A 25,658-nucleotide genomic window follows, 5' to 3' on the forward strand; every position below is an offset into this window, starting at 1 on the left:
AGCGCCTAGCATGCTAGCAAGGCCTAGCCTTGCGATGGCTGGGCGCATGGCATGCTAGCACACACGCTAGCTAGCATGCATGGGCCTATCACGCCTAGCATGTTAGGCTTGCGACTAGCATTGCGATGCACATGCTAGCTCGAGATAGCCTAGTCCTTGCATGGCTAGGCCAATGCGAGGCTACGACCTAACTCGAACTTGTAACTTGATTGATTTCACGACTGGCGACGCTAGGTCTCGACACTCTAAGCTCGATATCTAACGTCTTTGTTCATAAACTCTGACGACTCATCAAATATTTTGGACTGATTCGTCGTCTCGGATCGGTTGTTAAATTGGGTTTGACCCGAAGGGTTCAGTCAAGATTAAGCTGTAATATTAATTGTACATTAATATTAGTGATCGGAAGCGGCCTCCACCTAGGCATTCCGATCACTTGACCTTACTGAAGAATCATCTTTCTAATAATTCTGAACCCTCTATCGGAATAATACACTTGTTAGAAGGACATCATTCCTTTCAGAAGGCGCTTGAAAATCTACAACGACTGTAAAAGCAGGCGGTCTATAAAGGCATGCGATCTGGTGCAGTCGGTAGTAGTTCTCTCTCAGAAAAAAGACAAAGTTCTCTCTGGAAATTTTTGGAAATGTCCAAACAAATGATTTGGATATCTATTTAGGGGGGTGAATTCCAAAAAAAAAAAAAAAAAAAAAAAAAGGTAAAATTGTTAGCCAGTCAGAGCGTGACACCTGTCACAGGCGCCACGTGGCAAGCCACGTCACCCCTATGAGGGGCAAATGATTAGGGGATTTCTCTCGCCACGTGGACCAATGAAACCCTGCCATGTGTCATCCACGTGGACCAACCAGAGCCCACTACGTGTCACTTCGTGAGAGGTCCAAGGCCACGACACGTGGTAGGTAGATTGCCAACTGGGAAAATGGCCTTTAAGAGCCCAAATACCTAGGCAAGCCCAGTCAGTCCTAGGTTTTTGAAAACTTAGTACTAGGCCCGCATTTCAAAGACCCTATAAAAGGGAGATGTTCCCTCTAAGGAACCTCATTCAGAAACCATTAACACACGCGTACATTACTTGCTGAGCATTAACTCCAGATTTAATTGCGCTACTTGAGAGCTAAGGCTCGGATATTGAGACTGTCTCAGGCAGTCGGATGATCACTCCCCTTCCGAGAGGAGCCTGATCCCCTTTGCTTTCTGCACTTTTTACATCCGAACACGTTCTAACTTGATCGTCGGAGGCGGAACTCCCTCCCCCAGGAGTCTCCGTTGTTTTGCAGGTACAGGCGTCCAGAGGTCAGTCTTGGTGTTGTAACTCTCCCGCAGGACATCCAAAAAACCCCAAAACAAGGACAGGGTGAAGCTCGGGATGGGAAGGCGCCATGGGAAGGGGTATCTTCTCTTTTTATTCCTTAATAAGCATATTATTAACTTCATCCCAAAATAGAAAAAGACATTTCTTTTCTAGTTCGTCCTACAATAACATATATTAACATTTTAAATTTACCCATACAACACACTTTTTAACACACTATCTGAGTAAGTGATTAAAAAAAGATAAATAGATGGCTTAAGCTAAAATTGAAACCATAACAACTTAATACTTACTTAATATAATATCTTTCTGATGAATGTGTTAAAATGTTTGTGTTAAAAATAAATAAAAACAGAGAGGGTATCATATAGTAAATATTCTAAAGAAAGTATCTTAAAATTGTGAATACATAAAAATTTCTATCAAGGAAGGAAAGTTACAGTATATAAATTCCTTGTGAACGACCCAAAATCAAATTTAACCTATTAATTAGGAGTCTATTTCTGCTTAAGCCACCATCAGCAACGCAATGCATTTTCTTTTCAACCTTGATTATTTTCCACAGGTTAGCGAGAGGTGTCGGAGAGAATGGTCGATGTTCCAAGATAGCATCGCAAATGCTGAACAAGCCTATTTCGAGTCGTTGGGATTTATTGTCAATAACACAGCTCGCTATCCTACCCAAATGTAGATCTGAAATCTCTTTGTTTCTAGCAATAAACAAGTCACTAGAACTGGTATGGTTGGTTGAAGTACGAACATTCGTTGACGGTCTCCCTAGAGGCTAGAGGTGTTCTAAGAGGCTAATGAATTTGCATTGCATTGCGTGGAACTCTTTTGTATAATCCTTTAACAATTAACATTGCTTAGTTGCTTTGAGTAGAGCCCTGCTTATATAACAGCTACTTGTACGTAGTATAATAGATTAAGAGTACTAAGGGGTCGTTTGGTTTACACAGGTAAACGGAATGGAATGAACAAAGGAAATGGAAAAGAATGGAATGAAATTACCTTAAATTTTCTATGTTGTTGGTTTTAAAAACAAAGGGAAACACTGCACCAATCCAACCACCACACCACCACCACATAACTACCTAATTGCTTCACTTCCCACCATTTCCAGCCACCACCCAGCCACCCCACCACTCGACGCACCTCCCTCACCACTCGCCACCCTTCGCCGCACCTCCCCCGCCCCTCGCCACCGCTCCCCGTGTCCGCATAGCTCTCCCCTCCCCTGAAAAAACCTCCCCCAACCCCGCATAGAAACAATTCCTTCTCCCCGTAAAACCGTCCGTCGGCTCTCCCACCACCCTCGAAACCCCGTGTAAACCCAGACGCTTCTTATTCTTCTTCCTCTCCCACCACCACCACCACCACCACCACCGTCTTCCGTAAACCCTCATCAACCCTAAAATACACTCCCAATTTCAAATCTCCACCCAAACCTGTTTTGGTGGTGGGCGAGGGTGAGGCGAGGGGTTTCAGTGGTGGGAAAGGGTAAGGCGAGGGTTTTCGGTGGTGGGCGAGGGTGAGGCGAGGGGTTTGGTGGGGTGGCTAGCTGTTCTGGTGGTGGGGAGGGTGGTGGTATGGTGGTGTGGTGGTATCTAGGGAATGGAATGGAAATACCTTGGGGGGGTGGGGAATCAACTTGGAATGATTTTGGGGAATGGAGAGGGTAAAGGGAATGGGAAAAAAGACCTAACAAACAACAACAAAGGGAATGATTCCTGTTGATTCCCATTCCCTTTGAGGAAGACCCCCAACCAAACGGCTCCTAAATTAATTCTATTTTCTATGGTATACGTAGGTTTAGGTTGTCTATTCAGTTTTCATCTCGAATTTGGGCCCTCCATCAATCCGAAATGACATTCAGTTTCGACATACAGAGTATTAATTCTTAATACCTATACCCCGTCAAGCCTTATCCCCACACTACCCCATTTAGTCATTTACCCCCACTAACTGCATTAACTAGCAAATTAATTTCCACCTACCCCACAAATATATACGTTAAAAAAAAGAAAAAAAAAAAAGCGAAAATAAAAATTCGAAAATCATTTTCTCTCCCTTCAACCCTCCTCATCATTTTCTCAGGATTTTCTCTCTCATCAAAATCTTCATTCTCAAACATTTTCACGCTAACACAGTACAAATTGCTATAAGATACTCCAAATGTCCAGCATTCTCAAGGAAATTTTTCTAATGCAACAACAATCTGTGAAACAGTAAGTATTTTGTTCATTTTTGGAACAATAAAAACTGTGTAAATCCTAATTTTTCTATTTGTTGCTAATTATAGTATTACTATCATTTGTACTTATTTTTCTAGAATTGAGAAGAGTATTTCGGAGAAAAGAATTTTAGAGAGCAAAAAACAAGAATCTGACAATACGTAAGTGTTTATTATGTTAGAGTATGGGATAGCTGGAATTGAAAAATCAATTCTCAATTTAAAATTACGTATTTGTGAATTAAGTTGTTATTTGATGAATTTTGGCTAGTTAATTTAATCTATCGTAAATATTCATTTTAGATTAACTTTTTGTTCATTTGTAGAAGGATTAATGTGCAAATTATAGTACTAATTTTGAAGATACAATATCATTTTCCATTATGGAATTGAAGCATCAATTATCAATTAATATTACTTATTTCATTAATTAAAACTGTAATTTGGCGAGTAAATTTAAACTATTGTAAATGAACATTTCAAATAGAAGTCATGCTCGTTTGTAGAGAAAATATCATTTAAATAATAATTTCAAAATCATGACAAATCATCAATTTAATTTATGGAATTTAAACATCAATTATCAATTAATATTATTATTTTGCTAATTAAAATGTTCTCGAGATAGAATGGTTGCATATAAGCAAAAAGTCAACAAATTTTACAACAGAAGAGTCCATGCAAGAGTTCTCAAAATTGGGGATCTTGTTCTTCGGAATGCTGCTGTTGTGCAAAAAGGTCGCATTCATGAGAAACTCTCAGCCACTTGGGAGGGATCCTATGAAATATATGATGAGTTCCAGCTAGGAACATACCGACTTCGACAGTTGGATGGAATTGAGCTAAAAAACCACTGGAATGCCGATGTACTTAAGAAGTATATGTGTAAAGCCTATTATTTATAAATGTGTATTTTTTTTTTAAATAAAAAATTACAATACAATAAACACTTAAACAGTCGTGCATCGCACGGGTTTAATATAGTTTTTATTTATATATAGAAAATTTTAAAAATATATAACTTGAAAATATATTAATTTGAACAAAAAACTCCTTGTTATAAAAATGAACATCTAATGATACAAAAATGAACATATAATGATACAGAAATGAACATGTTATAAAAATTTACAGGAAATTCATAATTGAAAAGGGAAGGGAGTGGGGCACTCGTGGAGGATTGAGAGGGGGGGGGGGTGCAGGTAATGTTCCTTACCATGGGGTGTAGGTAAAAATTTATATCGGAGTATTGAATGAATATAATCCTGATACCAACATGATTCGATCAAATCAAATCCCAAGTGGAAAAAAATATGTTATAATCGGTCGAAATTTGGCCTACAACCTCGATATATGACAATCAGCCAGGACACCAATCTTGTCCTTGTTTCGTCCAGAAAGCTGTTACTAATAAAATTGTAATTTTTGCTTAAAATGCAAATTTGCGTATATATTATGTGCATGAGTTTGTCACAACATAGTGGTGAAGGTAGGAAAGATTTTACATTGCTACTTTCACCGTTAACAGAGAATCAAACAAGCATTGAAAATAAAATTGATGCAAAATACAGGCTTCCAAATGTGCCTAAGGGCAGGACATCTGATATATAAATGTTTGTTTCAATGTACTCGATCTAATATTTATGTACTAATCTAATATCCCAAATTAACAATGTAATGTGGCACGGATTTACTATTGGTTGCATTTTTACAAAAAATAGTATTCTTTCCAAAAGTATAATCTAAAAAAGAAAAACAAAAAAGCTGCTCCAAAAGTATAATCAGAACATGGATTTGTGCAGCTAGAGGTACCGTTTTGTAATTTGCTCCTCTAGTTCTTGAAATTCATAGGCATCATCAGCAGTGTATTCCCCTGCATCAATGAAAGAGTTTACAAAACCAAGGCCATTAGTTCAGAGCATCAAGAATCATACATTAAAATACGATCTCAGATTCAAAACGCAGTACAAAGTGCAACATCCAGAATGAAAGTAAATATTTAAGGTGCATTATTTATTAATATGCCCCATGTCCAAACTAATAATATATAAGAAAAAAATTGAGAGACTTTACCAATTGAGTCTCTCCGCAGGGCAGTTAAATGAGCACAGCTGCAACACCAAAAAAAAATGTGTGAAAAATTAAACGACAAATGTCATCAAAGTAAATCAGATGTGCAGAAACATTCATTGGGAGGTGCAGAAGAAATAAGAGTGCTGCAGTTCACAGGCACATAACCGAAGATACTATGACTTTGTCGTTGAGAGGCTTGATACTAGTAAATCAACCATAATATTGCTATTTCTCTGATATGTAGTAATTAAGGAGTAATTAAAGTATTAAATATTTTAACTCTAGTTTTATCGATTTTATCCTCAATATATCTCTAAAATTATTTCTAGTGTTTTTTAAGTGTTTTCAATCTTAATTATCTGGCGAAGAAAACCCCTTTTTCCAGATTTTTTTTCTCTAGCTGCAACTCTTCTAGCTCCCCCAGCACCTCCAGTCAATCACCTGCCATAGCTGGGATTAATTCAATTAGATAGTAAATGGATATCACTAAATGTTCTGGATCAACTATCTTGTAAGTTTTTGTATCTTCTTTTTGCATTCCTATATCCTCAATTCTTTTATTTGTTTCCAATTATAATCAGCCTAGTAACGCAGCTACAATATTGACTAGTGTTATACCAAGGCTAAAAAAACAAGCATAAATATTACAGATTATTCTAGGAGGTAATAATTAACTTAATGTTACAAAATAAAATATAGCAAATGTGCACATGCACACACACTCTCTACCTTCAATAGACCTAACCTTGCCACACACACACAGTGATTTAATGCCTCCATTCCTTTTGAGTGGTTACACTTTTTACATTCGTTCATTCCTTTTTGTTGGTTACACTTTCTATATTCATTCATTTCCTTTTGTTGATTACACTTCTTTTTTTCCTGTATTGGAAAAAGTTTTCTTAACACGAAGCCACTTAAAACAATGTGTCTTTATCTCCTACTTTTTCTTACACAATCATGTACCCCACTTCTTATACTCTCTCCTACTCTCCTTGGTCTCTACAGCTACAGTTAGTGTAGCTACAAAAAAAAAAAAAAAAACAGAGGTAGTGCTAGGATGTTTATCTGTCTACAACTTAAGAAGAAAAATAATGTCAAATTAAAAGGAATTACACAATAATTTAAATACCATTACTGTATAAACATACATTACCTTACTTTTGCAATCAAGGGGTAAATAAATATATAAAAGAGAGTAGCCTAGGAAGAAGATATGTTAAAGCATCATGATAAAAGCAAAGTACCAAGCCATTCTAATAGAACGGAGCTTTACAAGATTACAACAAATATAAATTACCTTCCAAGAGCCTTCCCCAAGTCTGCGCAGAGGGATCGAATGTATGTGCCTTTTGAACAGGTAACTCGAAATATCAAATTTTGCCTGCAAACATATTGATAATGTAAATATGTGGATAGACTCCTTGCTAGCATCTTTTAGCTAACCCTAGAATTGGTCAAATTAATATTAACCCCGTTTTTGAAAGTTCGGAACACTTTGACTTTTGTTACCATTTACAACTCCACTTTGACTACCAATCACCATTTGGATTTATATGTAAGAAAATTATATATACATGCAAGTTCTTGTTAGATAGTTAGATTCGTCTCGGAACACTGGCTATTTATAATTTTACAAATACATAATTAGAGATATTGTTGGTCAAACTTTTACAATGGCAGCTGTGAATATGTAATGTGTAAAGAACTTTTAGAAATAGAGGTGGTAATAAATTGTCAAAGTTATGTAGATCCCAAAACAAAGAACAATGGCAAGGGCACATGGTACTAGATTTTGGATATCATATGCATAATATTTTGCTGTAACTACATTTTTTTCGCCTAATTTAGTGGTATTGATCATGTTATGAATCTTATGATTGGCATGTGTCCTAGTAATATTTTACAAATTATTCAAAATATAGGATTCTCATTAAAGGTAAACAGAAGTGAATTGGATATGGGCCCTCAATTTAGGACAAAATTAAGGCAAGATTAGTGATGGCAACCTAAAGCAATTGTAAGAGATTACGGATCACACCCAAGGTCACTCTTGCCCTAGTGCAAACATACGAACACCAGTATGCCAAAGATTTATAGAGTTGTGTGAGTCAAGTTAGAGTTCCTCCGACCATTTCTCTCCGTAAATTTTTCTTTCTCAATAACTTTATTAATTTAACTTCTATTTACATTTAACTTAACTCAGAAGGAATTTTTGAAGTATACTTCGTCAAATAATTTTATTTAAGGACCTTGTGGCCAAAATTGTAGTTTCAGGGTTTAGCTCATCTCTAGGGTTTTCAACTTTGCTTAAACTTTTGAAAATTTCTTTAGCCGACATTTTGATAATTAAAATGGTTTAAATGGGTAAAAGACAAACATATACAGATCTATAAGTTGTTGTATTACTTAACATGCCCAAGACATTCATTGCGTACTAAATATACTTCACCGATATTCATAACGTACTAAATATACTTCATTCACCAAATTCTATTTCCAATACCATGAAAACTCATCCAAGTAGTGAAACCCCTGCTCATATACAGCCAAATACTAAATGAAACTAAGCATATTAAGGTGCAAGGTGCAACAAGTAAATGTCTTAAGCATTAGATGACAGACATGTAATCAGATGGGAATAAATAAGACACATGGAAAAATGGAGGTGCTGAGATACATATATGCATCAAAACAATAGCCATCAAGTGCACCTCCAGCATGCAAAGAGATAGGCAACCTATTAACAAAGAGATAGGCAAGTATCAGAATTCTTAAGTTCTAACTGACCTGTCTTCTAGGCTGCGCTCAATGTCAAACTGAAATATTGAAATTCGTCGAGGCGAAAGTTCAATGCTTTCTCCTCTCCTGGCTTTCTCATACATTTTTTCACCACCAACCTATACATTGGAATACATCAAACAATATCAGCAATAAAAATTCACCAGCAACAATTATAATACAATGTTCTTAAACAAAGTCCTAAGATAGTAAAGGAGGCATACATGTGCATTTCATAATTCATATACAACAAACCACAAACAATTCAAGAAATAAACTTAATCAAAACTCAATTTAAATGACAGGCAAAATGTTAAATTGCTTTATAGGATCCGGTGAAAATTATACTTAATGTGAGAAGGTGAGAAAGATCTAGATACAATAAGTATATACTGCAAGTACATTGACTATAAACAGTAGGTACAGTGGTACACCATAGATACAATTAATATACTTATATACACAATAATAATTACGAGTACAGACAAGCAATGCATTAGAATGATTAGACTAACAGCAACCTGTGCACAGTATATCAAGAGTTCTTAGTACATAGTATGGGTAGACCATAGATTAAGCAGATAAATTAAAGGGTCGTTTGGTAGGGGGCTTTAGGAAAGAGCAAGGGAATGAACACTTTTGATTCCCCTGTTGTTTGTGGGATCATTTTTTCCATTCCCTTTAACCTCTTGTTTACCCCACTTTCCCTTACCATGATTCTCTCCCCCACCCCACCTCTCCACCCAACCCAACAAGTGGTTCATCCAAGGGATTAATTTGTTTACTTTCACCTACTTTCATCACTAGTCAACCACCAATATTACCCAATCATCCATGCCAACCACCTGCACCCAACCCAAACCATCCTACCACTAACAGACCCACTCCTCACCTCAACAAATGCCCGAAAAACTCTCCCTCCACCCGCAATTCTCCAGCCACCCATTAAAAACCTTGCACTCACTGAAAACTGCCCAAAAACCTTTGCTCCATTCTCCCAAAATGCACCAACCTTTAAATCTGCCCAAAATATACCTAAGTTTGTATTTTTTTCTCCCATATTAAACCAAGCAGGTAAGTTGAACTATACCAGGTTGTAATCCACGTGTCATTTCTTCATTGGTTAAATTTTTTTTTAAAAAAATTCTAATAATTTAAATAAATTATTTATTTTCATTTTTAAAATTTTAACTTGATAGTAAAAAAAAAAAAAAAAAAAAATCCTCCCTTTCCCCACCACTGCCAGCCCCTCCTCCCCACCGCCACCCCCTTCCCCGCCGCCGTACGGTACCCAACCCATTTTCCCGGCGCCGGCAACCACCACCTCTCTCTCTCTCCCACCCAAGACACCCCAGCCTTCCTCTTTCCCCATTCCCCAAAAAACCTCCATCATCCACCATAGGAGAACAACTTCAACTCCGCGGCACCATGTGTGCTCACACCGACATGGTCACCGCCATCGCAACCCCTTTCTCTTTCCCCCACCCACGGCAGCCCAACCCTCCCCTCTCCCCAACTCTCGCGAACCCTCGTTCACCCACTTTTCAGTAAAGGCTTTTGTTTGAAGGATGACTTTCTTTATCCATGGTGTTCTTCAATACATTGGCTTTGTTTGATTTCATATTACAAAAAGGTGAAAATCTAAGCTTTTGGCAAATGTTATTACTTGTTTAGTTTGAAAAAATATACAAGTTTGTTTTCTAGTGGGCTAAAGTGGGTGAGTTGTAGGCTTTCAGTATAGTATTTCCAGGGTAAATCCAGAAGCAATGATTCCCAAAAATTGTCTTTCTTATAATCAAACATAATGAATATTATCTTTTGCAAATTCATTCATTGGGGTTGCTGGTCTCGGGTTAGGGGTTTCATAGGGAGCGGGGTGTGGTCAGAAAATGCAGTGGAAAGGGAGGGGATGATCGAATGGGTGGTGAAGGGGGAGGGGGAGTGGTGGCCGGAAAGGAAGGAGGAAGGGTAGCCGGAAGTTGGTATGAATGGAGGTGAGGAGGGGGCGGCAGTTGTTTCGGGGTTTTTTTAGTGTCATGCGGGAGAGTTACAATTCCAAGTCTAACCTCGGGAACGGAGACTCCGGTGGGTGGGAGTTCCGCCTCCGACGATCAAGTTTGAACGTGTTTGAGGAGTAAAGTGCGGAAAGTAAAAGGTCTCTCTTGGATTCCAAGAGAGTATCTGCAATGTGTAATTGCCCAGTTCGAGTTCGAGGTGTTTATCTGATTGTGAGTTAATGCGAATTAAATGTTCCTGAACGATGTTCCTCAAAGGGAACATCTCCCTTTTATAGGGTGTCGGAAAACGTGCCTAGCACTAGGTTTCAGAAACCTAGGGCTGACTGGGCTTTGCCTAGGAAATTGGGTCGTAGGAGGCCATTTTCCTGATGGGCTATATGTCTGCCACATGTCGTGGCCTGATTGATCCACCTTGGACCTCTCACGAGGTGACATGTGGCGGACTCTGGTTGGTCCACGTGGATAACACGTGACAGGACTTGAGTGGTCCACGTGGCGGGGGAAAATCCCCTAATCAACAGTGGGTGGTGATAGGTCTGATTTTTTTTTTCATTTTTTTAATTTTGTTAATTAAAAAAGATAATTAAAGAAAAAAAAATGACTTGTTGTTCAGGTCATTCACTTGGGTTTACTAAGAAAGAAAAAATACAAACTTAGATTTATTTTGGGCAGATTTAAAGGTTGGAACATTTTGGAGAATGGAGCAAAGGTTGGTTTGTTCTTGTTCAATTTTCCAAACTAAAAAGAATCACTCTTTGCTATCAGTTAATTCCATATGCATGAACAACTATACACAGTATTTTCATTTCTTCTTTTGTTATCACTCTCACAAAACCCAACCCTCCTATTGCCTTCAGACAACACACCAAATTACATTTCACAGGGTAATATGATCACACCTCCCTATCCCCCAACTATAAGTATTCCCTCATCAGCCTATAGAAGTTGGCGTAATAGCTGACACCAATACTGTTGGTCTAGTTCAGTGGTTTTTACAGCCTCACCGGAACCACTAGAGAGAGAAGTTGCGTGAAAGAAAACTTGTCTGCTTGTCGTAGATCTGTCCAAGAGACCTTTTCTTGAAGGGGGAAGGGGGGATGAAATTTCAAAGTTATGATGGGGGACGGCAATAGAGTTGTCTTGCCGTCATAGAATAAAAATGCGGTATCGGTCGCGATAGCGGAAACAGTCGCAGTGTTGCGGTAACGGAAATGATGCGTTCATCGCGGACCGGAGCGCGGCCGTCGCGGCAAAAAAAAAATTTTTACATCTTATGGAGCATTATTTATTTTTAAAAATGTATATTTATTTACTCAATAATTTTCTATGAATATATAAAATAAGAATCTAATATCTTTCATATGAGTACAATAGTGTAATAATAATAATTATATAAAGAATTCAAAATCACTTATATTAGCGAATGAAGATTTTAATTTGTGAGAAAACTAAAGTATCATTATAACATACTCCTATCACGTGAGTTGTACAGTTTCTTTCCGAAGAAAAAGAGAGAATATGTGGAGTCAACCAGTCAAAAGAAAATCTATAAATATTACTAAAGTAACAACCGCTAACATCATCGCTTTTTTCAAATTGTACACGTGTCAGCTTTTCCTTCATTTCTTTCCCGCCTAAACTTTTTTTTTCCCTTTCATATTTTTTTTAAAAAAATCTAAATACTAATTGCAAAGTAGTTTAATACACTACATTAAACTTTTTAGTTTTCATTATTTTTTCTTTTAAAAACCTTTTAAAAATCTTAAGGAAAACAAATATCAACTTTTTATAAATGTCAATATGTGATTACTCTATCCAATTACAAAGTTCGCTAAATTTTATCGTAGACGTGAATTTTCTTTTGTTTATATTATTTTAATTTTTGTAGTTTGGTTTATGTTAATAATATCGTATGTAATACAAAGATTTTTCATAATTTGACAATATGTCTTTAAAGTTTACACAATTGTAAATTCTTTCATTATATCCGTGCATCGCATGGGAGTTAATCTAGTAAACAAATAAAAGAAACACCAAATATTTGCTAGCTTTCTCCCACTACCATCAATTTTCACCTACCCCCACTCACTCATTCTCATCTGCCTTCCCCTTTCTACCTTTCAATTTCGATAGTGTAGTTGCAGCAAGCTACAACAAAGGTGTTTTAGATGAAAAATCCACAAACTTGCGAATTCAAGTAATTTCAAGGGCGTTATAGACGTGTATCGTCCGATACGGCCGAGAATGCGGCGATTTATAAAAGCCCTTTACAAAACGGGAAATATCGTAACGGTGCCTTCGAAATCCGTTACAACTAGGCCGATTCGCGACGTAACGGCCGAGTTTTTATTCTATGCTTGCCGTACTCAAGATATCCTCAAAGAACAATGACGTCATATCCATCAAAGTAATCCATGACCATTTTTGGCAAGATGTTCCGGTTACGTATTTTTGGTGTATCCGACTTATACCCATCCCCGGTAGGCCAATACTTTCTATGTTTTACAACCTCCACCTTCGGAGACCTTCACCATTTGCAGAAATTTGTAAAAAAAAATGCACAAAGTCTAATACTTTAGAATGCTCTTTTGACGGTTCAACTGAATATTTTGGCTAAATGAAGGGTTCTTACAGAATAGAGATATAGAACTATGTCAACAATTGTTTCCAATGTTTGTAGCTTCATCATGCACTCTTGATATCTTACCTACAATTTCAAGGTAAATTTAAAGATATAGAATAACTAGACTTACTTTGATTGCAGAAAACATAGGAGGAACTTGCCAAATTTCACCGGTAAAGGATGCAACAGCCTTTCTTATGTCATCATCCTTGATATTTTCCCATGGTTCCCGTTGAATTACCTGGGAAAAAAACATGTTACAGTCTAATGGGATAGCAGCTACAAATTTAGATGAAAATAAATATCTACAATGCGTATATAAATTTTATTTCCATCATGCAATAGATCGCAATGCACAAATATATATGATACTATCAATTAAAAAATCAGGTACTCTTCTAATGATACAAATTGCAAATGAGCAATAACATCACCCATAAATACTGCATTAGGAGCCTTCTTATTACAATAACGCAAACAAACATAGGCTTAAGAAACTAACCAGCTATGTGAACAAAAAGCTTGAGAAGTACACTTTTCTGTCTTATACAATATGAAAGACTATCACAGTCCTAAGACACAATTGAAGCTACAAACTCAGGACTCATATACATTTCATCTATAAAAACACAAAAAGTACACGTCATTTTTACTTTTTACTCCCATTTTTCTTGGAAAATATATGACAAGGATTGATCATTAATGATTGTTCATTTTACATTCTTTCTCCTATTTATCTCTTTTTCACTAAAGTTACTTTTGTCCTTCCCTTTCCTCTCTCATTTTTATCATCTTTCTCCACTCCTTCTAGATTACACATCATGCGTTGCACAGACTAGAAGAGTGGTTTGAATAAATTATTAATAAGTGATAGCAACAATAAAGACTCAGGCAGTCATCTTACTAGTTTAGAATGATCAAAGTGATATTGCATACATTTAGCATTATCAAGACTCATCATTAGGTGCAATTTATACTGAATCACAGTGGTGATGGTAATTTTGAAATTTTCTCTCAATTAGTTGAATTGGTTATAGCCTTATACTTCCTCCGTTATCCTTAGTTCTATTCATTCTGTTTTCATTCGTTTTTCTAAGTTTTACTCATTTCAACTTTATTCCTTTTTATGACAACCTTTTATTCATTTTTTATCATAACAACCCCACGTTGTGGGGCCCAATTATATTTAATAAAACCCTACTCTCTATATCTCTCCTCTTTAAAGCAAAAGTTCCCACATGCATGTTCCCTCTTTTCCATTTTCTTGGGTTTGCATAGCTACACTAACTGAGAACTCGATAAAATGGAGGGAGTATTGATAAGGCTGCAACTATCTGGGCAATCATCAAATCTTGCATAAGGTGATTCACACAGGTGAAGGTTGTTGTTGTTGTTGATGTTGTAGTAACAGCACGGAATTTATAAATATCAGTCACTCTTTCTATAAAGAATTGCCTCTATACACTAGGGGGGGAAAAAAGAAATAAATTTCTCAAATAATGCCTAGCAAGCGTATCGAGGTGAGTAGTAATATAGATAGGTTAGGTAAGTCCAAAACTGGTGAATAAAGCCACAAATCAACAACCCCAATTCTCAGTGGCACTCATTTTGGGGTAGGAAGTAATAGTGATACTCAGCTTGTTTTTCTTTTTTCCTTTTTATTTTTCCTTTTGTGGTTTTAGTTGAATAAAAAAAAAACTATAACCAATTAAGTGAAATAGTGTAGCTAAAAGAATTGTGTTTCAAGAAACACAGTCGGTACCAAGGAGCATCAGACAGACCGGTGAATCTGCATCCCAAGTGGAAGTTGCCTCCCCCAGACGGAAAACTCCACTGTAGCCCTTAACCATACCCTGATACCTGCAGCAATAGTATTAAATTCAGGAATCTGATGTCTATGATAGGATGTAGCTCAGATGACCAAAAAAGGACTGTAGAAAAGTCATTTTTATGCTTGAAAACTAACTTGTCAGCCAATTTAGTAGCTTTCCCAACACAAACAATCAACAGGCCAGTAGCCATAGGGTCTAGTGTACCGGCATGTCCTACCTGTATCACAATAATTATTTGAGGATAATACATCGCAAAGGAAAGAAGCAATCGAAGTAGCATGAAATATAGAAAACAAGCAGCATACCTTTTTTACTTTAGTCAGACGACGCAGCTTGCCACAGACTGTGAATGAGGTCCAACCTGTACAGTACAGGAGTCAATTTAGCTTACAGATTCATGGCCCATATGATCATCAATTTTGTTGGTTAATCAGCAAGCCAGCATTTATTTGGCCACATCACCACATTTTACATATTAAACTTACCACAGGCATGATATTGGGCCATGACAGCCACAAAATCCACAATGCCAGCATAATTTGTTCTGCGGCAGTTAATAAACCCATCCATTTCAAACCCAGCCTGAGTTATATAACTAATTATAATCTCAAGGTCATGCTTTTGTAAGCAAATACATAGGCTAATATTAACTACCACTATTTCAAAAGGTTCTCAATTTCTCACAGATCGTGTAACAACCTTTTGTGGCATCTTATCACAAAGTCCATAGACAACAGTGTGAACGACTAGAATTTGTATTTCAATAAGAAGTAATGCATAGTGCAGTAGTTATAGTACTTCTGTAAAAGCCATATAAATAAGCATATCCCAGCAGAATACTACTGCCATAGAAGCATGGTTATTAAAAAAAACCTTACTGACCCATAATTAACAAGAATCATTGAATATTTCATAATGACTACACAACTTCGCACTACTAAGGGTCAGTTGGTTAGAGCTTTCCTCCCAATTTCAAGAGATCCTGAATCGATTTTCATATTATGGCAATTTCTTTGGGGGGGGGGGGGGGTTCATCCAGTGTACAAAAGCATCGAGGGTAGAGCGCTTTTTTGCTCTATGCAAGGCACATTCAAAGAGGCACACCAATAGCGCATGAGGCGCACTTCAGTACATTTTTTTATAGTTGCTTATATTGTACGCATCACTTCAAGGAGGCAAACCGAAGCGTGCCCAAGGCAAACCTAGGCGCAGCACGCCTTGAGCTATTTTATACATTGATTTCATCCACAAACGCAAAGTTTATGACTAGCTGATATTGCTCATCATCATTCAGCTATTGCATTAATATTCTTGTTGCTAGTCATACATATATAACAAACCTTGCTTTTAGTTTGAAGATTAAATCTAAACTTTGCTTCATTCAAGAATGATCTCAATTAGAAAATTACCCTAATAGGAAAACAAGCTTTGCTCTTCTAGGAACTAGGCATTCTCGTGGTTCGCAAGAAGAAAGCTTGACTCATCCTTTGTCGTGTTTAGAAAGAGATGATGATGATGATGAGTTTTCCCCCTACCTTTCAATCGATACAAATTTGATAGAGCTGGGCAAGTGACGTAGGGAGATTAGTTGCTCGGTTCGACGAAGAAGTTCAACGTTGAAGAGCTTGTTAAGGTAATGATTTCTACTAGTCGGATTGTTAATAAAAATATATTTTCAGAAATGGAAACGGGCCAACGAGTGCAACACACCGCTTCGCCGCGATCGACAGGCTTTTTAAGCCATTGCTGTCATCTGATTAGTCAAAGCAGTAAGGGCCTTGGTAAAAGCCAAGCTTTGGTTGCTGGTCGAAAAAGCCTGTCGAATAGGGTTCCTAGACTGGCAGATTGATGTTGATAGGTTTTTCGAAGTGATAGAAGTTCCCGAATGCAAGCAAGTTAAGATGGTGGCGCTTAGGTTGAAAAGCACCGCTGCTGTTTGGTGGGATAAACTAGTTGTACAGAGGCAAAGACAAAGGAAGGGGCCAGTTAAGACTTGGCGAAGGATGAAGCAATTGATGTTGGAGCGGTTTTTGCCAGAAGATTATGAGCAAATTTTGTGCAAGATGTATATTGAGTGTGTTCAAGGAAAACGAACTGTGACAGAATACACTATGGAGTTTTTGCGTTATTCCGAACGCAATGACTTGGGAGAGTCCGAAAATCAGAAAGTAGCTCGGTACATTAGTGGCTTGGAGAGTTCCTTGCAGGATAAGATGGGATTGCAGACCGTGTGGACTGTTGCAGAGGCATCCAGTTTGGCTTTGAAGGCCGAATTAATGGAGAAGTCCCCTAGAAACTTCTCGTCCTTCAGAAGGTACTCACCCCAATGACACCGTAGCAGCTGATAATGAAAAGAGTGCAGCAACTAAAGACAACCCTAGCAATAAGGGTAGTTCTAGCAGTGCACAGCAGGGTAAAGCAACAGTTCAGAAGCAGAGCAATCCCTATGCCAAACCTAGCGGTGATACATGTTATCGCTGTAATGGCAAAGGTCACAGATCGAATGTTTGTCCAACCCGGAGAGTAGCTGCTGTGTTAGAGGGGGATGGAGAAAAGGAGGATGATGAGTATGCTGATGTTGAATTTGCGGAGGAGGAATCTGGTGAGAGAGTTAATTTTGTGCTGCAAAGGGTTCTGTTAACTTCAAAAGATGAAGGGCAGCACAAAAATTTATTCAAGACACACTCAGTCCAGAATACAGTGTGTAATCTGATTGTGGATAACGGGAGCACGGAGAATCTCGTGTCATAGAAGTTATTAGACTACCTGAAATTGCCCACCGAACCTCATGATAAGCCGTACACCCTCGGTTGGGTTAGCAAGGTTCTCAAGTTCAAGTGATATTGACTTGCAGAGTTCCGATTTCCATTGGGAAGCACTACCAGGAATATATGATATGGATGTTTGTCATATTTTGCTTGGTAGACCTTGGCAATTTGATATTGATGTTACTTATCAGGGTCAGGATAATGTGATGATGTTTACGAGGGGAACACATAAGATTGCTATGGCTCCTGTCCTGCATTTTGAACATAAACCAGTAGGGGGAAGGAAATCAAACTTCTTAGTGATGACTTATAAGGACAAAGAACTTGATGAAGCTATAAAAGAAACGGATTATTTTGTTCCATAGTAATTAAAGGGTTATTGAGTGTTGGGAAGGAAGAGTCATCTATTCCTGTAGAAGTGTTGGAAATCCTTGAGGGGTTCACAGACCTGATTGCTGATGAGTTACCGAATGAATTGCCTCCCATGCGAGATATACAACATCAGATTGATTTGATTCCTGGTTGTAGCCTACCTAACCTCCCTACTACCGTATGAGTCCTAAGGAGAATGAGATTTTAAGGGAGCAGATTGAAGACTTGCTTAAAAAAGGGTTCATTCGAGAGAGTATGAGCCCATGTGCCATTCCGGTCCTCCTAGTCCCTAAGAAAGGAAATTAGTGGCGGATGTGTGTTGACAGCAGAGCCATCAATAAAATAACTATCAAGTATCGTTTTCCAATTCCTCGATTAGAAGACATGCTTGATGAGTTGTCGGGTTCTAAGGTGTTTTCGAAAATAGATCTGCATAGTGGGTACTATCAGAATCAGACCGGGAGATGAGTGGAAGACAACTTTCAAGATTAAGGATGGCCTGTATCAGTGGTTAGTGATGCCTTTCGGATTGTCAAATGCTCCTAGTACCTTTATGAGGTTGATGAATCAGGTTCTCCGCCCTTTTACTGGATCTTTTGTTGTGGTTTATTTTGACGATATTTTGATTTATAGCAAAACTCTGAAAGAACACCTCGAGCATGTGAAACGAGTGTTGCAAGTATTACAGGAGAACCAAATCTGAAAAAATGAACATTCTGTACCAACAAATTGCTCTTCTTAGGTTTTGTCGTTGGTGAAGATGGAATTCAGGTGGATGAAGAGAAGGTGACCGCAATCCGAGATTGGCCCACACAAACGTCGGTGACTGAAGTTCGTAGTTTTCATGGGCTGGCCACTTTTTACAGGAGGTTCATCAGAGATTTCAGCACCATTACTGCACCCATCACCGAGTGTTTAAAGAAAGGGAAGTTTAAGTGGGGAGTTGAGCAAGAACGAAGTTTTGCATTGATTAAAGAGAAGTTGTGTTGTTGCTCCGGTATTAGCCCTTCCTGATTTTGATAAGGTGTTCCAAGTGGAGTGTGATGCCAGTGGGGTAGGAATTGGGGCTGTTCTATCCCAAGAGCAGAGGCTCGTAGCTTACTTCAGTGAGAAGTTGAGTGATGCTCGACAGAAACGGAGCACTTATGACCAAGAATTTTATGCTGTATTTCGAGCTCTGCGACAGTGGGAATTTGGTTCAAAGAGAATTCATTCTCTTCACTGACCATCAAGCTTTATAGTTTCTTCACAGTCGGAAGGTGATAAATAAAATGCACGCACAGTGGGTGAGTTTTCTGCAGAAATTCCCTTTCATTATACAGCATAAGTCTGGTGTTTCGAACAAGGTGGCTGACGCATTAAGTAGGAGAGCTTCCCTGCTCATTACCTTAGCACAGGAAATTGTGGGTTTTGAGTACTTGAAGGAGTTGTATGAGGAGGATGCTGACTTCAAGGAATTATGGATCAAGTGCTGTAAAGGGCAGCCTAGTGCAGACTTCCATATCTGAGATGGTTATCTTTTCAAGGGTGACTGGCTGTGCGTTCCTTGTTCTTCCTTAAGGGAGAAGTTGATTAGAGATCTTCATGGTGGTGGACTCGGCGGTCATTTGGGCAGAGATAAAACAATTGCAGGCTTGGAGGAGAGGTACATCTGGCCTCACTTAAGAAGAGATGCTGGTGCAATAGTCCATCGATGTCGTGCTTGTCAAGTATCAAAAGGTCAGTCCCAAAACACTGGTCTTTATATGCCACTACCTATTCCTGATGATATTTGGCAAGATTTAGCAATGGATTTGTGTTGGGGTTACCTCGTACTCAACGAGGCGTGGATTCTGTTTTTGTGGTGGTTGATCGTTTCTCCAAGATGACACACTTTATTGCTTGTAAGAAGACTGCTGATGCATCAAATGTAGCAAAATTATTTTTCAGAGAGGTAGTACGCCTTCATGGAGTTCCTACTTCTATCACCTCGGATAGGGACACCAAGTTTCTCAGCCATTTTTGGATCACTCTTTGGAGATTATTTGGGACAGCACTGAATAGGAGCTCTACTGCTCATCCACAGACAAACGGCCAGAAGTGACTAACAGGACCCTAGGGAATATGATTCGTAGTGTTTGTGGAGAGAAACTGAAGCAATGGGACTTGGCATTACCTCAGGTGGAATTTGCATATAATAGTGCTGTACATTCGGCTACAGGGAAGTCACCTTTTTCCTTGGTTTACACTTCTGTTCCTAGGCATGTGGTTGATCTGATTAAGTTGCCTAAAGCCTCTGGAGTTAGCCAAGCAGCAGGAAAAATGGATGAGGAGATCATTGCTGTCAAAGAAACTGTCAAGGCTAAGCTACAGGCCACTGGTCAGAAAAATAAGGATGCTGCTGATAAACGCAGGAGATCCAAGGTTTTCAATGTGGGAGATGAAGTAATGGTGTTTCTGCTTAAGGAGAGGTTCCCAGTAGGCACTTACAGTAAGCTGAAGCCACGAAAATATGGTCCATTCAGGGTGACGAGGAAGATCAATGACAATGCATATGTGGTAGCTCTTCCGGATGATATGAACATATCCAACACTTTCAATGTGGCTCACATTTATGAGTACCACGCCGATGAGAGTCTTTATGAAGATAAGAACTCGGGGTCGAGTTCTTTGGAGGTGGAGGAGACTGGCGTAAGGAGATTAGCTGCTCAGTTCGACGAAGAAGTTCAACGTCGAAGAGGTTGATTTTCAGTTTTTAAGGGTAATGATTTCTACTAGTCGGGCTCCCGGAGTCAGATTGTTTAATAAAATATATTTTTGGAAATGAAAACGGGCCAACAAGTCCAACACACCGCTACGCCGTGACCGACAGGCTTTTTAAGCCATCCGAGTTCGTTTAAGGCCCGAAAATAGCGTTTAAACATTTTCCGAATTTTAATTTTGCTTTATTTTCGTATTAGGGCTTTGTTTAGACTATTTAAACGCTTTAGCCGTCTTTAATATTCAGTTTTTGACATTTTAATAATATTCTCAAGAGTTTTACTCTTTTCAGTGGATTCCGGAGTTTTTTTTTTACAAATTTATCGCTTGTAAATCTGTTTGATCGTGTAAGGAATTGAGCTTGCTTTTCCTCCTATCTTTCCGACTGCATCAGTAAGGTAATATTAATAGTTATCTTCGGAAAGAAGCAAAATAGGTTATTGGATACTTAGCAAAAGATGGTTATTCTCTAACTTTCTTGATAGTGACACTTGAATGACCCCTAAAAGGACCTTGTGTCAATCAACAAGATTTTAGTAGGAAAATTGAATTAAGCTCAACCACTCCACAAGTATCTTATAATATCATAATCCATAGGAACACAACTGCCAATCCTTCGACCTTTTCAATATCCGGCATCAACCAAACATATGACTGTCCTCCATAAGAACAAGAAGAACAATAACATACTTTTATGTAATTGTCTTTCCCCTTGAAATGTTAGGACTCTTGGGAGTTCCTTCCATCTCCTCTCGGATCTCTTATATTGCTATCCTCACCTTCTAAATTCATGAGAGACTTCCACATCCATCCCCTAGCCAGCTCATCAACCCACTCGTGCCTTGCAAACAGTTCAACCACTCGTTCATTCTACGAACAACAGACAAGTTCGGGACAGGGCAGGCCATGCCCTTTTCCCATTTATTGATTTTTTGCCTGCTTTCCTTGCTTATTGTGTTCATCAATAGGAGGCTAAAACAGCTACGGCTGTAAACAAAATTGTCCCTATTCAAAAGATTTTATACAATTTCCTTTATAGCTCACATTAAACAAACAAACTTCTTGTGTCTTAGAATGGTATAGATGTGCAAGAGTTGACACATGGAATTTCTCCCCTCTTCAGTCCTCAAAGTTGACATAAGATTTTTCCACTGCCACCAAGATATGCATCAATGGTCTCCCCACATGGTTCAGAAAGCAGGTTTTTATATTCATTGGGGCACTTTATTTCCATCTATTTTCAAAGCTAGTTAGTTCAACAAGTGAGTTGTTACAAAATCCTAACTATATTAATTCTATGACAAACAGTCCTTTTGTTTAGTAGACCAAAACCCTCAATGGGAGGACTTTCACTTCATCCTGAATTGACAATTCGCTTACCAGGAATGAACTACTTGAACCAAGCAAGTATTCAATGCCTATTTGCTTAGCCACAGATTTCATGAATCAGCTCCACTCTACTAAGACTCTAAGAGTGTATCTCTTCTCTTGAATTTAATTATCTGAATTAATAAACCCTCAACTCACCTTACATGAACTTATCAACTGATTGCCTGTGAAGTTTCATTTTGAGCTTATCTGATGAGTTTATTATAGTTGTGAATTGAACTCCTGGTAATATTTGAACAAAATGGAAAACTAGATTAAAAATAAATAAAAAATATATATGTAATAAAAAATATATATATAATAAAAATAATAAAAAATAAAAAAAACCAAATTTGAAAGACATTTGATAAGAGCTTTATTTGACTCCTGGATCATTTAAAGATCCTAAACTACAGCTCCTACAGCAAGAAACTTTAGAAAAGCACTTTCCCTTGTTAAAAAGCCAATACATGTGTTATGCAATCAATAGACTCATAGATTATTATAGAAAGCTAAATTAGGATTCAAGAAGCCCAAGAATTTGTGAAGCATTATTGCTTGGGCACTAAGCAATGCAAGTGTAACAGCTGCTCACAGCATAATCTTTCAAGTGGCCTGTCAAATCTGCCTTCTGTGCTCAATTGCAATCCATGCACATGATTTTGCATATTTTTTTTTTAACTAATGCTAACAAGTTATTCTCACATATTTTTATTTTCATAACATTCCAAGTAAACAGTATTAAACAAACATTGTTGTCAAAATTTGGATTTGAGTTGTATATTGTATAAGAAAATTTAACAAGAATAATCCAACTTTTACCTCATTCTCCCAAAATAATCCAACCTTTCAATTAACCCTGTATAATCCTAAGTTTAGTATTTGTTTTCTCCTAATGAACCTATTTGACTGGTTACCTGAACCCTGAACTTCAGGTTACTTTTTAATTAATTTTTTTTTTTTCTTATTTCGTTTTATTTTTTTTAATTTTTTACAAGCTTCTCTTTCTTTTTCTTTACCCAGCCATCAACAATGCTCTTGCTCCACCCAATTCTCCTTCACCCACCATCAACTCCATTTCCCTTCCACAACACAACATAAACAACAGCAATTACACCCCTCCCTCACCTAATCGCACCGCAGCAGCGCATAACCTGCCGACCACCCACCTACGGACCACCAATCCAAAGCACCACAATACACCCTCATCTCCACATCAGCACCGACCATTTGTATGGAATTAGTGATTTTGGATGGCTTGGTTTATTTCATCTGAATCTAATTAATGGGCACGATTTGTTTCATGATTGATGATGGCATTAGATTGATGATGATTGATGAAACAAATCGTGCCCCATTGATTGATGAAACAAACTGTGCCCCATTGATTGATGAAACATATTGTGCCCCATTGATGATGATTGATGAAACAAATCTAATGGGCATTAGTTGGATGGCATGATTGATAATGATTAAAGAAGTCCGAGAAGCATGGGATTAAAGCCCCATTGAAAGCAGCCACAGAAAACGGAAATGGAGATGAAAGTGGAGGGATCCGATTGTTTTGGGATTTGATTGTAGGGTCGTGGATGAGGGTAGGTCATGGTTGGGGGTCAAGTAATGTTGGTTGTCAAGTTGTGGCCTTGTGGGGGGTTTGAGGTTTGTGGTGATGGTGGTGAGAGTGGCGCAGGGATGTTGCCTAGGTGATGGTAGGGGTGGGAAGACGGTCATGGAAGGGAGATAGAATGAAAGAAGGGTTTTTTAGAAATATTGACTATTAGAGTTCAAAAAATAAATAAATAAAAATTAACAATGAGGAAGTGACATGTGGATTGAAACCGGCTATAACGGGTAAGGTGACCTGCTAGGGTTGCTAGGAGAAAATAAATATTAAACTTAGGATTATTCAGGGTTAATTGAAAGGTTGGATTATTTTGGGAGAACGGTGCAAAAAGGTTGGATTATTCTTGTTAAATTTTCCTATTGTAGATACAAATTCGACGACATGAAATGGTGTAACATGAAATGAAAACAATACTACTTTCGTCTTCCAATAGCTCAAAAGGTGCAAAATGTTCTAGGCTACATGGATCAGTTAATCATGTTATCATGTTGCATCAGGATTTTAACCCATTTTCATCCATTTCAAGATCAAATCATCAATGTACCATGATCAACTAGCCAAGCAAATCAACACGAAAGCAGCATACACAAGACACAGATAATCAATCATAATTGCAGAGAAATTGATACTATAAGCACTAAACTAATTCTAAGTTAATATACATTAGCAAGACTATTAAACAAAATGTATAATTCGAAACGATAAATAAGAACAAACTCTCACCTTTAGGCTTGTTCACTAAAACAACAGTTCCAGCGGGACTATCCCATTTATGAGGTAATCCAGAAGTTCTAGAAGCCAAAAAGGGCTGATCAACACCACAAACATCATCATTCTTATTAGTGACTTTCTTCAAACACTTGAAAAACTCCTCTACCTTCTTCTCAGATACATCCTTAACACCACCCTCATTAACCTTCCCACCATCACTTCCTTCCTCAAAGAAAACCAACCCTTTATCCTCCTCACCCTTCCCCACACTATCAACCCTCTTCTTCTTCGCCCGCCCTTTCGAATCACTCGAATTCGACTGCCCGGGTTCTAAAAAAGCCTTATCTAAACACTGATCAGGAAAATACTTCTTCTCCAATTGATACACCATCTTATAATGCTTATTTTTTTCCCAAGGAAAAGCCAAAGCATCATAGAAATACAACTCTTCTTCTCTCTTATGCAATGTTCTTGGCTCAACAACTTCAGGCCTCAATTCGACAAATTCGCCTTTTTCCCTAATCTTCTTCCTCTCATCATCAGAATCATCACCAAACATCCTTTTTTCCCTTTTCTTGTAAAATTTCCTTTTAGCCTTATCCAACCCCTCCAAACTATTGGTGCTATTTACTTTACTGAATCTTACATTATCATTCTGGGTTAGTTTCCTGTCAACCCAATCCTCGAAACTGGAAGATGAGTCGGACTCTGCCGAATTAGAATCGGATGAATTTGTGGGTTTTGAGCGAGGAGGAGAAGGGAGTTTGGTGGGGGAAACTCGGGGAGAAGGGTGGGAGATAATCATGTCGTATTGAAGAGGGAAAGGGGTTGAAGGAGAAGAGAAGGGTCGAGTTTGAGGGAGGAAACATTTTGTGGGTTGAAAATATAGGACTGGAAGACGCTTTGAAGAGTGGAGAAGGAGGAGAGAGAAAGGGGAAAATTGAAGTGATTTACAGGCGGCCGCCATTGTTGTTCTGGTTGTGGTGTTACAGTTAAGCGATATGTTAGCATTGTACTAATAAAAAATAAGTGTGAAAAAGTAAGGGTATGTTGGGTATTTGCAGTGTGAACATAGATATTTTTTATCCTATAAAGGAAATGATGTAATAATAAGTAAACTTCCTAAAGTAGTAAGTGATGCGATAAAAAAAGAACGGAGGAAGTATTACATTTTATCATTTTT

The 25,658-nt window shown here is 38.1% G+C and overlaps 1 protein-coding gene across 1 annotated transcript; it reads right to left on the minus strand.

Moving 5' to 3' along the window:
• Positions 1–5,136: 5,136 nt before the first annotated feature.
• Positions 5,137–25,483, minus strand: LOC110695609. Its single transcript, XM_021872821.1, has 9 exons — positions 24,488–25,483; positions 15,199–15,254; positions 15,028–15,110; positions 14,843–14,921; positions 13,192–13,302; positions 8,430–8,539; positions 6,940–7,023; positions 5,640–5,677; positions 5,137–5,439 (listed from the first exon to the last, which is right to left on the minus strand). Exons 1-9 carry the CDS (start codon positions 25,440–25,442, stop codon positions 5,369–5,371), a joined length of 1,587 nt encoding a protein of 528 aa, XP_021728513.1. The 5' UTR covers positions 25,443–25,483; the 3' UTR covers positions 5,137–5,368.
• Positions 25,484–25,658: the final 175 nt, after the last annotated feature.

The sequence above is a fragment of the Chenopodium quinoa genome, unplaced genomic scaffold, assembly GCF_001683475.1.
Source record: "Chenopodium quinoa cultivar QQ74 unplaced genomic scaffold, ASM168347v1, whole genome shotgun sequence".
NCBI classification, from domain to species: domain Eukaryota; kingdom Viridiplantae; phylum Streptophyta; class Magnoliopsida; order Caryophyllales; family Amaranthaceae; genus Chenopodium; species Chenopodium quinoa.

Bases quoted from the DNA above. Each gene is read 5' to 3' on its own strand.
- LOC110695609 (XM_021872821.1), bottom strand. From the start codon at position 25,442: ATGGCGGCCGCCTGTAAATCACTTCAATTTTCCCCTTTCTCTCTCCTC. The intron at 15,111-15,198 runs GTATGCTGCTTG...ATTGTGATACAG, and splicing joins GTCTGACTAAAGTAAAAAAG to GTAGGACATGCCGGTACACT. The intron at 14,922-15,027 runs GTTAGTTTTCAA...CTATTGCTGCAG, and splicing joins GCTACTAAATTGGCTGACAA to GTATCAGGGTATGGTTAAGG.